Source organism: Nerophis ophidion, linkage group LG19 (assembly GCF_033978795.1).
Source record: "Nerophis ophidion isolate RoL-2023_Sa linkage group LG19, RoL_Noph_v1.0, whole genome shotgun sequence".
NCBI lineage: Eukaryota > Metazoa > Chordata > Actinopteri > Syngnathiformes > Syngnathidae > Nerophis > Nerophis ophidion.
The window spans coordinates 39,694,713-39,712,823 of record NC_084629.1 but is presented as its reverse complement, the minus strand read 5'-3'; the positions used below and the strand labels follow the sequence as shown (position 1 = coordinate 39,712,823).

At 44.5% G+C, this 18,111-nt stretch overlaps 1 protein-coding gene across 1 annotated transcript in view; it reads left to right on the top strand.

Moving 5' to 3' along the window:
- The window catches only part of LOC133538371 (titin-like), a 263,574-nt gene that overhangs the window by 17,497 nt on the left and 227,966 nt on the right, over positions 1 to 18,111 (top strand). The window contains exons 2-7 of the mRNA XM_061879957.1: positions 9,236 to 9,339; positions 9,439 to 9,642; positions 9,717 to 10,004; positions 15,900 to 15,976; positions 16,065 to 16,282; positions 16,346 to 16,463. Of these exons, the coding sequence (XP_061735941.1) occupies positions 9,249 to 9,339; positions 9,439 to 9,642; positions 9,717 to 10,004; positions 15,900 to 15,976; positions 16,065 to 16,282; positions 16,346 to 16,463 (996 nt within the window). The 5' untranslated portion in view covers positions 9,236 to 9,248. The remainder of the gene's footprint in view (positions 1 to 9,235; positions 9,340 to 9,438; positions 9,643 to 9,716; positions 10,005 to 15,899; positions 15,977 to 16,064; positions 16,283 to 16,345; positions 16,464 to 18,111) is intronic.

The window sequence follows — 18,111 nt, the reverse complement described above, 5'->3', positions numbered from 1 at the left end:
ACAGCACACAATTTTGAAAATGTTGAATATTTTGGAGTTGGAACGGTTTAAATCGGATGAAAAATTGTGGAATTTTGAAAAATGTCCCATTAATTTCAATGGGAATTTCAAGAAAATGTTGGAATTTTGGGAAAAGCAGGAATTTTTTTTAGAAAATGTTAAAAGACTTGAATGTTCTGAATAAGTTGAAATGGTTGGTGTTGAAAATTTTCAAATTGGTTGAGAAATGTTGAAGTAGTAACATTTTTAATTGAGAAATGGTGTTAAAGAAATCCAGGAATTTCGGGAAAAGCAAGAATTTTTCCAATTCAAAAAACAACTAGTTTTTTTCCTAAAGAAGAGGAATGTTTGGACGGTTGAAGTGGGTTGAAAAATGTGGAAGGAGTAGTCTACAGAAAAAGGGTGGAAATAGGACTTTGCAAAACCTGGAATTCCGGAAAATCCTGGACTTTTTTTGAACTTGTAAAAATTATAGTTTGAATGTCCAGGATGGTGGAATGTGTTGAAGGTGGAATGGTTGGAATGGCTTGAAAAATGTGGAAATTTTACAACTTGGAAAAATGTCCCGTTCACTTTGAATGGGGAAAAATGTCCCTGAAAACTGGGAATTCTTGGAAATTCGGGAATTTTTTCTTTTAATTGTTGAAGGAGAGCACACGATTTAGAAAATGTTGAATATTTTGGAGTTGGAACGGCTTAAATCAGATGAAACATTTTGGAACTTTGAAAAATGTCCCATTGATTTCAATGGGAATTTCATGAAAATGTGGGAATTTCAGGAAAAGCAGGATTTTTTTCCTTAGAAAATGTTAAAAGACTTGAATGAGATGAAATGGTTGGTGTTGAAAAATTTCAAATCGGTGGAGAAATGTTGAAGTATTAACATTTTTAATTGAGAAATGGTATTAAGGAATTCCACGAATTTCGGGAAAACCCGGAATTTTTCCAGTTCAAAAAACAACTTGGTTTTTTTTCCTAATGAAAAAGAATGTTTGGACGGTTGAAGTGGGTTGAAAAATTTAAAAGGAGTACTCTACAGAAAAATGGTGGAAATAGTGCTTTGCGAAATCTGGAAAATCCTGGAATTTTTTTGAACTTGTGAAAATGATAGTTAGAATGTCCAGGATGGTGGAATGTGTTGAAGGTGGAATGGTTGGAATGGCTTGAAAAATTTGGAAATTTTGTAACTTGGAAAAATGTCCCATTCATTTTGAATGGGGAAAAATTTCCCTGAAAACTGGGAATTCTTGGAAATCCAGGAATTGTTTCTTTTAATTGTTGAATGAGAGCACACAATTTTGAAAATGTTGAATATTTTAGATTTGGAACAGCTAAAATCGGATGAAAAATTGCGGAATTTTGAAAAATGTCCCATTAATTTCAATGGGAATTTCAAGAAAATGTTGGAATTTCGGGAAAAGCAGGTTTTTTTTTTTTTTGAAAATGTTAAAAGACTTGAATGATGTGAATGAGTTGAAATGGTTGGTGTGGAAAATTTTCAAATCGGTCGAAAAATGTTGAAGTAGTAGCATTTTTAATTGAGAAATTTTATTAAGGAATTCCAGGAATTTTGGGAAAACACTGAATTTTTCCAGTTCAAAAAACAACTTGTTTTTTTTCCTAATGAAGAGGAATGTTTGGACGGTTGAAGTGGGTTGAAAAATTTAAAAGGAGTACTCTATAGAAAAATGGTGGAAATCTGGAAAATCCTGGAAGTTTTTTGAACTTGGAAATTTTGCATCTTGGAAAAATGTTCCGTTCGCTTTGAATGGGGAAAAATGTCCCTGAAAACTGGGAATTCCTGGAAATCCGGGATTTTTCTTTAAATTGTTGAAGGACAGCACACAATTTTGAAAATGTTGAATATTTTGAAATTGGAACGGTTTAAATCGGATGAAAAATTGTGGAACTTTGAAAAATGTCCCATTGATTTCATCGGGAATTTTACGAAAATGTGGGAATTTGGGGAACAACAGTATTTTTTTTTTTAGAAAATGTTAAAAGACTTGAATTTGGAGCTAATCCTCCTTTTTCATTGTCCCAATTAAAGCAGCATTTCCATTGGCAGCAAAACAGGCCCAGAGCATAATACTACCACCACCATGCTTGACAGTAGGCCTGGTGTTCCGGGGATTACCTTTTGTCCTCCAGACATATTGCTGGGCATTGTGGCCAAACAGTTCCATTTTTGTTTCATCTGACCACAAAACTTTCCTCCGGAAGGTCTTTTCTTTGTCCATGTGATGTCGGATGAAACAAACATTTTTACGACTGAGACCCTTCTGGGTCCCCGGGACTAAACCTGAGGACAACCCTAACGGCCCTCAGTGGAAAAAAAAAAGCTGCTATGAAATGTAATTGTTACCGCTTATAGTACGATGTAGTTTGCTGAAATTTTAGAGACTTATAATGATGTAAAAAAAAACAACAACAACAAATTTAGCATCTTCTGACAACACTCCAGACTCCCAGGGATCAATAAAGTACTTTCTATTCTATTCTATTTTGTTTACATTCGGTTTCTGCAGCGCAGTTTTCGGCGATTCAAGTTTTTTTTTCCATAGGTTGAGTTTTCTGTACATCACTTGTCAATTGTGCACTAATAGAATACTATATGTTATGGTTGGAGGGAGTTGACGGCACAGACACAAAGGGGGTGGCATAAATCTGTGATTTATTATTATATATATATATATATATATATATAATAGGTATAATAAGAATCAGTCCCAGGTGTGCAGTTTGCTGACGCGGCCAACAGAGGTGCAACTTGGATTCGAGCCCGCGCCGTGACACTATATGTATCAGTATGTACTGTATTGACCCCCTAATGACAAGGTTTTATGTTCCTGCTGTTCCGATTGCATGCCAGTTTCCACCTTTGCAAACACGCCGTCCGTGCCTGCAAGGTGGTTGGCGGAGAATGAGGTGGCAAGCGTGCTGACTACTGAGCTAAAAAGCACAGGCAGCCAGAACAATACAAATACAAAAGTTATTTAGAAAATGGATATTTTTAAATTGTTTAGTTCAAAATTATTGATATCAATGATATTATTCATGAATGTTGGAATGTAGTTTTTTGCAGAGAAATAAATCTTCCTTCAAAGTCAAACTGCTGTAAAACTCAATTAAATAATACATGAATTAGGCAATATTTTGGTACCGGTAACAAAATACTTTTCTAAATTAAAGGGGACCGCAAAAAAAAAAAGCCATTATTGTCTAATTGTGAGGAAAAAATGTTAGTGTAGATGAAAAATAGGTTTATTATTGTCATTTAGTCCTTGAATAAAATGTTAAACATACTAGACAACTTGTCTTTTAGTAGGAAGTAAACAAACAAAGACTCCTAATTAGTCTGCTGACGTATGCAGTAATTATTGTGTGCACATTATGAGGGACAAACTGTAAAAATGGATCATTCATCTACAAACCCCGTTTCCATATGAGTTGGGAAATTGTGTTCGATGTAAATATAAACAGAATACAATGATTTGCAAATCCTTTTCAAGCCATATTCAGTTGAATATGCTAATAATAATTAACTTATAATTTCATGGCTGCAATACATGACAAAGAAGTTGGGAAAGGTGGCAATAAATACTGAAAAAAATTGAGGAATGCTCATCAAACACTTATTTGGAACATCCCACAGGTGTGCAGGCTAATTGGGAACAGGTGGGTGCCATGATTGGGTATAAAAGCAGCTTCCATGAAATGCTAAGTAATTCACAAACAAGGATGGGGTGAGGGTCACCAATTTGTAAGCAAATTGTGGAACAGTTTTAGAACAACATTTCTCAACCAGCTATTGCAAGGAATTTAGGGATTTTACCATCTAGGGTTCGTAAAATCATCAAAAGGTTCAGAGAATCTGGAGAAATCACTGCACGTAAGTGATGATATTACGGACCTTTGATCCCTCAGGCGGTACTGCATCAAAAACCGACATCGGTGTGTAAAGGATATCACCGCATGGGCTCAGGAACACTTCATAAAACCACTGTCAATAACTAGAGTTGGCCACTACATCTGTAAGTGCGAGTTAAAACTCTACTATGCAAAGCAAAAGCCACTTATCAACAACACCCATCTGGGCCCGAGCTCACCAAATATGGACTGATGCAAAGTGGAAAAGTGTCCTGTGGTCTGACGAGTCCACAATTCAAATTGTTTTTGGAAATATTCTACATCATGTCATCCGGACCAAAGGGGAAGCGAACCATCCAGACTGTTATCGGCGCAAAGTTGAAAAGCCAGCATGTGTGATGGTATGGGGGTGCATTAGTGCCCAAGGCATGGGTAACTTACACATCTGTGAAGGCACCATTAATGCTGAAAGGTACATACAAGTTTTGGAACAACATATGTTGTCATCCAAGCAACGTTATCATGGACGCCCCTGCTTATTTCAGCAAGACAATGTCAATCCACGTGTTAAAACAGCGTGGCTTTGTAGTAAAAGAGTGTGGGTACTTTCCTGGCCCGCCTGAAATCTAGACCTGTCTCCCATGGAAAATGTGTGGCGCATTATGAAGCGTAAAATACGACAACGGAGACCGCGGACTGTTGAAGGACTGAAGCTCTACATAAAACAAAAATGGGAAAGAATTCCACTTTCAAAGCTTCAACAATTAGTTTCCTCAGTTCCCAAACGTTTATTGAGTGTTGTCCAGAGACATATTTACTGACTTTATAAACATGATATGAATTTAAAAAAAAGGAAAAAAATAATAATTTTGTGACGATAAAAAATTAAAATATATATATATATATATATTTGCACTTTTCAAACAGGGTATTGTACCATTTTAGATTCATTAGTACTGTAATACTAGTACCGGTATACCGTTCAACCCTAACGTGAATATACACACAAAGTACACAAGTTTGTGTCATGTTAAAACAACGATATAGTTTGGTATAAACTGAAAAGAAAAAAAAAAGCAGTACAGTGTAAAGGTTGGTTTATATTGTGTTAGCTTAATGCTAACATACAATGGACGATCCCACTGACAGGCTAACGGAATTTAACATTGCGATCATTTGAACTTGTCCAAAGGTTAATGGAACAAAATTGACACAAAATCGTGCTTTATCAATATCGTATCTCGGACCCAAAATGTGCTCTCTGTAGCCGTTAATCCTGACTTCCTCATTCCGATAAAAAAAAGAAGAATAAACACAATTTTTTATTTTTTTATTTTGTTCAAAGTGTTTTATATTTTGTGCTCCTTTGTTTGTTTACTTCCGACTAAAAGCCAAGTTGTCTAGTATGTTCAACATTTTATTTAAGGACTAAATGTTGAAACAACGATATAGTTTGGTATAAACTGGAAAAAAAAAAAGCAATACAATGTAAAGGTTGGTTTATATTGTGTTAGCTTAATGCTAACATACAATGGACGATCCCACTAACAGGCTAATGGAATTTAGCATTGCGATCATTTGAACTTGTCCAAAGGTTAACGGAACAAAATTGACACAAAATCGTGCTTTATCAGTATCGTATCTCGGACCCAAAATATGCTCTCTGTAGCCGTTAATCCTGACTTCCTCATTCCGATGAAAAAGAAGAAGAAGAAGAAGAAGAATAAACACAATTTTTTTTTTCTTTTGTTCAAAGTGTTTTATATTTTGTGCTCCTTTGTTTGTTTACTTCCGACTAAAAGCCAAGTTGTCTAGTATGTTCAACATTTTATTTAAGGACTAAATGTTAAAACAACGTTATAGTTTGGTATAAACTGAAAAAAAAACAAAAAAAAAACAATACAGTGTAAAGGTTGGCTTATATTGTGTTAGCTTAATGCTAACATACAATGGACGATCCCACTAACAGGCTAACGGAATTTAGCATTGCGATCATTTGAACTTGTCCAAAGGTTCATGGAACAAAATTGACACAAAATCGTGCTTTATCAGTATCATACCTCGGACCCAAAGTGTGCTCTCTGTAGCCGTTAATCCTGACTTCCTCATTCTGATAAAAAAAAAAGAAGAAGAAGAATAAACACAATTTTTTTTTTCTTTTGTTCAAAGTGTTTTATATTTTGTGCTCCTTTGTTTCTTTACTTCCGACTAAAAGCCAAGTTGTCTAGTATGTTCAACATTTTATTTAAGGACTAAATGTCAAAACAACGATATAGTTTGGTATAAACTGAAAAAAAAAAAAAAAGCAATACAGTGTAAAGGTTGGCTTGTATTGTGTTAGCTTAATGCTAACATACAATGGACGATCCCACTAACAGGCTAACGGAATTTAGCATTACGATCATTTTAACTTGTCCAAAGGTTAATGGAACAATATTGACACAAAATCGTGCTTTATCAGTATCATATCTCGGACCCAAAATGTGCTCTCTGTAGCCGTTAATCCTGACTTCCTCATTCCGATAAAGAAGAAGAAGAAGAAGAAGAAGAATAAACACAATTTTTTTTTCTTTTGTTCAAAGTGTTTTATCTTTTGTGCTCCTTTGTTTGTTTACTTCCGACTAAAAGCCAAGTTGTCTAGTATGTTCAACATTTTATTTAAGGACTAAATGTTAAAACAACGTTATAGTTTGGTATAAACTGAAAAGAAAAAAAAAAGCAATACAGTGTAAAGGTTGGTTTATATTGTGTTAGCTTTATGCTAACATACAATGGACGATCCCACTAACAGGCTAACGAAATTTAGCATTGCGATCATTTGAACTTGTCCAAAGGTTCATGGAACAAAATTGACCCAAAATCGTGCTTTATCAGTATCATACCTCAGACCCAAAATGTGCTCTCTGTAGCCGTTAATCCTAACTTCCTCATTCTGATTAAAAAAAAAAGAAGAAGAAGAATAAACACAATTTTTTTTTTCTTTTGTTCAAAGTGTTTTATATTTTGTGCTCCTTTGTTTGTTTACTTCCGACTAAAAGCCAAGTTGTCTAGTATGTTCAACATTTTATTTAAGGACTAAATGTTAAAACAACGATATAGTTTGGTATAAACTGGAAAAAAAAAAAAAAGCAATACAGTGTAAAGGTTGGCTTATATTGTGTTAGCTTAATGCTAACATACAATGGACGATCCCACTAACAGGCTAACGGAATTTAGCATTACGATCATTTTAACTTGTCCAAAGGTTAATGGAACAAAATTGACACAAAATCGTGCTTTATCAGTATCGTATCTCAGACCCAAAATGTGCTCTCTGTTGCCGTTAATCCTGACTTCCTCATTCCGATAAAAAGAAGAAGAATAAACACAATTTTTTTTTCTTTTTTCAAAGTGTTTTATATTTTGTGCTCCTTTGTTTGTTTACTTCCGACTAAAAGCCAAGTTGTCTAGTATGTTCAACATTTTATTTAAGGACTAAATGTTAAAACAACGATATAGTTTGGTATAAACTGAAAAAAAAAAAGAAGCAATACAGTGTAAAGGTTGGCTTATATTGTGTTAGCTTAATGCTAACATACAATGGACGATCCCACTAACAGGCTAACGGAATTTAGCATTGCGATCATTTGAACTTGTCCAAAGGTTCATGGAACAAAATTGACACAAAATCGTGCTTTATCAGTATCGTATCTCGGACCCAAAATGTGCTGTCTGTAGCCGTTAATCCTGACTTCCTCATTCCGATAAAGAAGAAGAAGAAGAAGAAGAAGAATAAACACAATTTTTTTTTCTTTTGTTCAAAGTGTTTTATATTTTGTGCTCCTTTGTTTGTTTACTTCCGACTAAAAGCCAAGTTGTCTAGTATGTTCAACATTTTATTTAAGGACTAAATGTTAAAACAACGATATAGTTTGGTATAAACTGAAAAAAAAAAAGAAGCAATACAGTGTAAAGGTTGGCTTATATTGTGTTAGCTTAATGCTAACATACAATGGACGATCCCACTAACAGGCTAACGGAATTTAGCATTGCGATCATTTGAACTTGTCCAAAGGTTCATGGAACAAAATTGACACAAAATCGTGCTTTATCAGTATCGTATCTCGGACCCAAAATGTGCTGTCTGTAGCCGTTAATCCTGACTTCCTCATTCCGATAAAAAAAAAGAAGAAGAAGAAGAATAAACACAATTTTTTTTTCTTTTGTTCAAAGTGTTTTATATTTTGTGCTCCTTTGTTTCTTTACTTCCGACTAAAAGCCAAGTTGTCTAGTATGTTCAACATTTTATTTAAGGACTAAATGTCAAAACAACGATATAGTTTGGTATAAACTGAAATAAAAAAAAAAAAGCAATACAGTGTAAAGGTTGGCTTATATTGTGTTAGCTTAATGCTAACATACAATGGACGATCCCACTAACAGGCTAACGGAATTTAGCATTACGATCATTTTAACTTGTCCAAAGGTTAATGGAACAATAATGACACAAAATCGTGCTTTATCAGTATCATATCTCGGACCCAAAATGTGCTCTCTGTAGCCGTTAATCCTGACTTCCTCATTCCGATAAAAAAGAAGAAGAAGAAGAAGAATAAACACAATTTTTTTTTTTTTTGTTCAAAGTGTTTATATTTTGTGCTCTTTGTTTGTTTACTTCCGACTAAAAGCCAAGTTGTCTAGTATGTTCAACATTTTATTTAAGGACTAAATGTTAAAACAACAATATAGTTTGGTATAAACTGAAAAAAAGAAAAAAAAAGCAATACTGTGTAAAGGTTGGCTTATATTGAGCTAGCTTAATGCTAACATACAATGGACGATCCCACTAACAGGCTAACGGAATTTAGCATTTCGATCATTTTAACTTGTCCAAAGGTTAATGGAACAATATTGACACAAAATCGTGCTTTATCAGTATCATACCTCGGACCCAAATGTATATTTTGTGCTCCTTTGTTTGTTTACGTCCTACTAAAAGACAAGTTGTCTAGTATGTTCAACATTTTATTTAAGGACTAAATGACAATAACAAACATATGTTTCATGTACACTAAGGCTTTTTTGTTAAAATAAAGCCAATAATGACATTTTTTTGTGGTTCTCTTTATTTAGAAAAGTATCAAAAAGTACGGAAATTCATTTTGGTAGCGGTATCAAAGTATTGGTATCGACAAAGAATGTTGGCTCATACGCAAATCAAACTAATTGCTAACAGAAAGCAGACGAGGGCAAACAATACCAAAACCGGAAGAGCCACCAAAATAAAAGCCCAGGACAGGAAGTAACACTAACAAAAGCTGCGACAGAGTGAGAGTGAATCTGCGTGAACCCGATGCAAGTTGACAAGTGCGTTTCCCCCTCCCAGGCTGCCGAGTAAGATGACGAAACAGGCGCCAACGTTCACGCAGCCGCTTCAGAGCGTGGTGGCACTTGAGGGTAGTGCCGCCACCTTCGAAGCGCAAGTGAACGGTAAGAAACTCCTACCCATCCTTTTTTACCCCAGAAAATCTTGTCCTGGTTTTGTGGCAGACTCTTAACAGCATTTGAGTTGGCGTCACCTCCCCCCAGGTTCTCCAGTCCCTGAGGTGAGCTGGTTCCGTGACGGCCAGGTTCTCTCCGCTGCTGCCTTGCCCGGCGTTCAGATCTCGTTCAGCGACGGCCACGCTGTTCTGAGGATCCCCGCCGTGAACGCCACGCACAGCGGGAGATTTTCCGTCCGAGCCACCAACGGAGCTGGACAAGCCACCAGCACCGCCGAACTGGTAGTGACAGGTGAGACCTCAGCCGGACTTGGGTCAAACAAACCTGTGAGACCACATGCAGACACACTTTCCTCTTCTTGATAGCGGAGACAGCGCCTCCCAGTTTCCTGCAGAGACTTCAGAGCGCCACAGTGAGACAGGGGAGTCAGGTGAGACTCAGTGTCCGAGTCACCGGCATCCCGGCACCGACGGTCAAGTTCTACCGAGAGGGAGCTGAGATCCAGAGCTCGGCCGACTTCCAGATCCTCCAGGAAGGAGACCAGTACAGTTTGATCATTGCTGAGGCTTTCCCGGAGGATTCCGGGACGTATTCCGTGACCACGAGCAACAGCAGCGGTCGAGCCACGTCTACGGCTGAACTGCTGGTTCAGGGTGAGTGTCCGCAGTCAGGTCCGGGAAAAAACTGAACTCAAAGCACCTAACTTCATGTTATTGAAAACAAGAATCACTTTTTTGGGGGGAATTGTCCCTATCATTCAAAATCCTTATTTTTGGCGTTTTCATTTGTAATATACCAAGTACAAGCTAACAGGAGTGAACTAAAAACCACCAACAACACACCATTTGGGACCCGAGTATTAACAAGCATTTGCAGTATTGTAATTATTAGTGCTAACGCAGACTATTTAGCAGCCCCATGATTACCGAAAGATAACTAGCTTATACTGCTATTGACAATCGCCTCTACGGCTGAGCTGGACTGACACACCCTCCACCACGGACTGACACACCCTCCACTATGGACTGACACACCCTCCTCCATGGACTGACACACCCTCCACCACGGACTGACACACCCTCCACTATGGACTGACACACCCTCCACCATGGACTGACACACCCTCCACCATGGACTGACACACCCTCCACCATGGACTGACACACCCTCCACCATCGACTGACACACCACCCACCATGGACTGACACACCCTCCACCACGGACTGACACACCCTCCACTATGGACTGACACACCCTCCACCATGGACTGACACACCCTCCACCATGGACTGACACACCCTCCACCATGGACTGACACACCCTCCACTATGGACTGACCCCCTCCACCATCGACTGACACACCACCCACCATGGACTGACACATCCTCCACCTTGGACTGACACACCCTCCACCACGGACTGACACACCCTCCACCATGGACTGACACACCCTCCACCACGGACTGACACACCCTCCACTATGGACTGACACACCCTCCACCATGGACTGACACACCCTCCACTATGGACTGACACACCCTCCACCATGGACTGACACACCCTCCACCATGGACTGACACACCCTCCACTATGGACTGACCCCCTCCACCATCGACTGACACACCACCCACCATGGACTGACACATCCTCCACCTTGGACTGACACACCCTCCACCACGGACTGACACACCCTCCACCATGGACTGACACACCCTCCACCACGGACTGACACACCCTCCACCATGGACTGACACACCCTCCACCATGGACTGACACAACCTCCACCATGGACTGACACACCCTCCACCATGGACTGACACACCGCCCACCATGGACTGACACAACCTCCACCATGGACTGACACACCCTCCACTATGGACTGACACCCTCCACCATCGACTGACACACCACCCACCATGGACTGACACATCCTCCACCTTGGACTGACACACTCTCCACCATGGACTGATGCACCCTCCACCATGGACTGACACACCCTCCACCATGGACTGACACACCCTCCATCATGAACTGACACACCCTCCACCATGGACTGAGGCACCCTTCATCATCGACTGACGCACCCTCCGCCATGGACTGACACACCCTCCATTATCGACTGATACACCCTCTACCATGGACTGACACACCCTCCATCATCGACTGACACACCCTCCACCATGGACTGACACACCCTCCACCATGGACTGACGCACCCTTCACCATGGACTGAGGCACCCTTCATCATGGACTGAGGCACCCTTCATCATCGACTGACACAACCTCCACCATGGACTTACACACCACCCACGATGGACTGACACGCTCTCCACCATGGACTGACACACCCTCCACCATGGACTGACACACCCTCCACCATGGACTGACACACCCTCCACCATGGACTGACACACCCTTCATCATGGACTGACACACCCTCCACCATGGACTGACACACCCTCCACCATGGACTGACACACCACCCACCATGGACTGACACAACCTCCACCATGGACTGACACAACCTCCACCATGGACTGACACACCCTCCACCATGGACTGACACACCCTCCACCATGGACTGACACACCACCCACCATGGACTGACACACCCTCCACCATGGACTGACACACCCTCCACCATGGACTGACACACCCTCCACCATGGACTGACACACCACCCACCATGGACTGACACAACCTCCACCATGGACTGACACAACCTCCACCATGGACTGACACACCCTCCACTATGGACTGACACCCTCCACCATCGACTGACACACCACCCACCATGGACTGACACATCCTCCACCTTGGACTGACACACCCTCCACCATGGACTGACACACCCTCCATCATGAACTGACACACCCTCCACCATGGACTGAGGCACCCTTCATCATCGACTGACGCACCCTCCGCCATGGACTGACACACCCTCCATTATCGACTGATACACCCTCCATCATCGACTGACACACCCTCCACCATGGACTGACACACCCTCCACCATGGACTGACGCACCCTTCACCATGGACTGAGGCACCCTTCATCATCGACTGACACAACCTCCACCATGGACTTACACACCACCCACCATGGACTGACACACCCTCCACCATGGACTGACACACCCTCCACCATGGACTGACACACCCTCCACCATGGACTGACACACCCTCCACCATGGACTGACACACCCTCCACCATGGACTGACACAACCTTCATCATCGACTGACACACCCTCCACCATGAACTGACACACCATCCACCATGGACTGACACATCCTCCAGCATGGACTGACACACCCTCCACCATGGACTGACACACCCTCCACCATGGACTGACACCCTCCACCATGGACTTACACACTCTCCACCATGGACTGACACACCCTCCATCACGGACTGACGTACCCTCCATTATCGACTGATACACCCTCTACCGTGGACTGACACACCCTCCACCATGGACTGACACACCCTCCACCATGGACTGACACACCCTCCACCATGGACTGACACACTCTCCACCATGAACTGACTTACCCTTCACCATGGACTGACACACCCTTCATCATCGACTGACGCGCACCCTCCACTATCCACTGAAACACCCTCTACCGTGGACTGACACACCCTCCACCATGGACTGACACACCCTCCACCATGGACTGACACACCCTCCACCATGGACTGACACACTCTCCACCATGGACTGACTTACCCTTCACCATGGACTGACACACCCTTCATCATCGACTGACGCGCACCCTCCACTATCCACTGAAACACCCTCTACCGTGGACTGACACACCCTCCACCATGGACTGACACACCCTCCACCATGGACTGACACACCCTCCACCATGGACTGACACACCCTCCACCATGGACTGACACAACCTTCATCATCGACTGACACACCCTCCACCATGAACTGACACACCATCCACCATGGACTGACACATCCTCCAGCATGGACTGACACACCCTCCACCATGGACTGACACACCCTCCACCATGGACTGACACCCTCCACCATGGACTTACACACTCTCCACCATGGACTGACACACCCTCCATCACGGACTGATGTACCCTCCATTATCGACTGATACACCCTCTACCGTGGACTGACACACCCTCCACCATGGACTGACACACCCTCCACCATGGACTGACACACCCTCCACCATGGACTGACACACTCTCCACCATGGACTGACTTACCCTTCACCATGGACTGACACACCCTTCATCATCGACTGACGCGCACCCTCCACTATCCACTGAAACACCCTCTACCGTGGACTGACACACCCTCCACCATGGACTGACACACCCTCCACCATGGACTGACACAACCTTCATCATCGACTGACACACCCTCCACCATGGACTGACACACTCTCCACCATGGACTGACTTACCCTTCACCATGGACTGACACACCCTTCATCATCGACTGACGCGCACCCTCCACTATCCACTGAAACACCCTCTACCGTGGACTGACACACCCTCCACCATGGACTGACACACCCTCCACCATGGACTGACACACCCTCCACCATGGACTGACACACCCTCCACCATGGACTGACACACTCTCCACCATGGACTGACGCACCCTTCACCATGGACTGACACACCCTTCATCATCGACTGACGCACCCTCCACCATGGACTGACACACCCTCCACTATCCACTGAAACACCCTCTACCGTGGACTGACACACCCTCCACCATGGACTGACACGCTCTCCACCATGGACTGACACACCCTCCACCATGGACTGAAACACCATCCACTGTGGACTGACACACCTTCCACCATGGACTGACACACCCTCCACCACGGACTGACGCACCTTCCATTATCGACTGACACACCCTCTACCATGGACTGACACACCCTCCACCATGGACTGACACACCCTCCACCATGGACTGACACACCCTCCACCATGGACTGACACACCCTCCACCATGGACTGACACACCCTCCACCATGGACTGACACACCCTTCATCATCGACTGACACACCCTCCACCATGGACTGACACACCCTCCACCATGGACTGACACACCATCCACCATGGACTGACACACCCTCCACCATGGACTGACACACCCTCCACCATGGACTGACACACCCTCCACCATGGACTGACACACCCTCCACCATGGACTGACACACTCTCCACCATGGACTGACACACCCTCCATCACGGACTGACGCACCCTCTATTATCGACTGATACACCCTCTACCGTGGACTGACACACCGTCCACCATGGACTGACACACCCTCCACCATGGACTGACACACTCTCCACCATGAACTGACACACTCTCCACCATGGACTGACGCACCCTTCACCATGGACTGACACACCCTTCATCATCGACTGACGCACCCTCCACTATCCACTGAAACACCCTCTACCGTGGACTGACACACCCTCCACCATGGACTGACACACCCTCCACCATGGACTGACACACCCTCCACCATGGACTGACACACTCTCCACCATGAACTGACACACTCTCCACCATGGACTGACACACCCTTCATCATCGACTGACGCACCCTCCGCCATCGACTGACACACACTCCACTATCCACTGAAACACCATCCACTGTGGACTGACACACCCTCCGCCATCGACTGACACACCCTCCACTATCGATTGACACACCCTCTACCATAGACTGACACACCCTCCACCATGTGTTGACACACTCTCCACCATGAACTGACACACCCTCCACCATGGACTGACACACCCTCCACCATGGACTGACACACTCTCCACCATGGACTGACACACCCTCCACCATGGACTGACACACTCTCCACCATGGACTGACACACTCTCCACTATGGACTGACACACTCTCCACTATGGACTGACACACCCTCCACCATGGACTAACACACCCTCCACCATGGACTGACACACCCTTCATCATCGACTGACGCACCCTCCACTATCCACTGAAACACCCTCTACCATGGACTGACACACCCTCCACCATGGACTGACACACTCTCCACCATGGACTGACACACTCTCCACCATGGACTGACACACTCTCCACTATGGACTGACACACCCTCCACCATGGACTGACACACCCTCCACTATGGACTGACACACCCTCCACCATGGACTGACACACCCTCCGCCATGGACTGACACACCCTCCGCCATGGACTGACACACCCTCCACCATGGACTGACACACCCTCCACCATGGACTGACACACCCTCCACCATGGACTGAACCACCCTCCCCCCTCGACTGACACACCCTCCACCATGGACTGACACACCCTCCACCATGGACTGAGGCACCCTTCGTCATCGACTGACGCACCCTCCGCCATCGACTTACACACCCTCCACTATCCACTGAAACACCATCCACTGTGGACTGACACACCCTCCACTATCGATTGACACACCCTCCGCCATCGACTAAATACGGCACTTGGAAGTAACTTGGCAACATTTTGTGTGGATCCAGGCGAGGAAGCTGTGCCAGCCAAGAAAACCAAGATGGTGGTTTCCAGCTCACAGACTCATCAGACAAGAACAGAACAGGTAGACACGATGATCCAATCTGGCGTGCTTTTGTTACTGTCCGGATGAACCTTGGAGCAACTCGGTCTCTGGTGTGTTCCCTCGTCAGAGGATGGAGGATGATTTCCACAGCGCCGCCACCATGGAGATGCAAGCGGAGGCTGCAGAGCTGACAGACTTACTGTCTCACCAAACCCCACCCAGAGTAGCTCCCAGACCCGCGTCCTTGTCTCCGACCCAGACGTCGGTCACCCGGGTGACCGGAGGGCGGCAGCAGTCGCCGTCACCTGTGAGACACGTGAAAGCGCCGTCGACCGCACCTTTTGGGTAAGTCGATGGTCGGGGGTGAAGTCGTCAGAAAGTACCTCTCACCTCACATCCCTTCTTCAGGGCCAGCACGTCTCCGGTCAGCACACGCAAGCAGGCTGGCTCCGGTTCTGATGTCCTGCCGCCCTGGAAGCAAATGGGCTACCTGAGTGAGGAGCAGCAGGTCATCTGCATGACACAGGTGAGGGCGGAGCCATGAACGGCCTCTTGATCGATTGACCTTGACCAAGACTCCCTGAATGAGACGGTTTGTATTGGACTCAGCTCAACAACACAGTTTGTACGGTTTACCGGTACTACCATAGTACTGGTACACCAGTACTATGCTAGTACTATAGTACTTCTCTCAACTGCATATGACTTACCGTATAGTTACTTATTTTAAGTAATGCTTCAATTAATTTCCTTAATTTTTTAAAGAGTAACTTCATTCGTAATTACATACTTTTATTGGTTAAGTAACGAATAGCTATAATTAATTACTTTTTAAAAGTCATTTTCAGAACAAAGCAGCACGATGCGCACAGGGGTTAGTGCATGTGCCTCACAATACGAAGGTCCTTGGTTCGATCCCCGGGCTAGGGGTCTTCCTGTGTGGAGTTTGCATGTTCTGCGTGACTGCGTGGGTTGCGTCCGGGTACTCCGGCTTCCTCCCACCTCCAAAGACATGCACCTGGGGATAGGCCCATCCCACCTCCAAAGACATACACCTGGGGATAAGCCCCTCTCACCTCCAAAGACATGCACCTGGGGATAGGCCCCTCCCACCTCCAAACACATGCACCTGGGGATAGGCCCATCCCACCTCAAAAGACATACACCTGGGGATAGGCCCCTCCCACCTCCAAAGACATGCACCTGGGGATAGGCCCCTCCCACCTCCAACGACATGCACCTGGGGATAGGCCCCTCCCACCTCCAAAGACATGCACCTGGGGATAGTCCCCTCCCACCTAAAAAAGACATGCGCCTGGGGTTGGCCCCTGCCACCTCAAAAGACATACACCTGGGGATAGGCCCCTCCCACCTCCAAAGACATGCACCTGGGGATAGGCCCCTCCCACCTCCAAACACATGCACCTGGGGATAGGCCCATCCCACCTCAAAAGACATACACCTGAGGATAGGCCCCTCCCACCTCAAAAGACATACACCTGGGGATAGGCCCCTCTCACCGGCAAAGACACGCACCTGGGGATAGTCCCCTCCCACATCCAAAGACTTGCACCTGGGGATAGGCCCCTCCCACCTCCAAAGACATGCACCTGGGGATAGGTTGATTGGCAACACTAAATGGTCCCTAGTGTGTGAATGTTGTCTATCTCACATGTTGTTCAAAATACCGATATATATGTCGTATATCGCCATTCGGCCTCAAAGTACGGGTGTATCAGTTTTGGTCCATATCGCCCAGCCCTATATGTTTTAACTATGACAGCTCGTGTGCATGTCTCCTGCCAGTCAAATAAATTAGATCTTCATGTGGTTTATTGCCCATCCATCCATCCATTTTTCCTACCGATTATTCCTTTCGGGGTTGTGGGTGGAGCTGGAGCCTATCTCAATCAATCAATCAATCAATCAATCAATCAATCAATCAATCAATCAATCAATGTTTATTTATATAGCCCTAAATCGCAAGTGTCTCAAAGGGCTGCACAAGCCACAACGACATCCGCGGTACAGAGCCCTCAAACGGGCAAGGAAAAACTCACCCCAGTGGGTCGTCGATGTGGATGACTATGAGAAACGTTGGAGAGGACCGCGTATGTGGGCAACCCCCCCAGCCCTCTAGGGGAGATCAAAAGCCATGGACGTCGAGTGGGGCT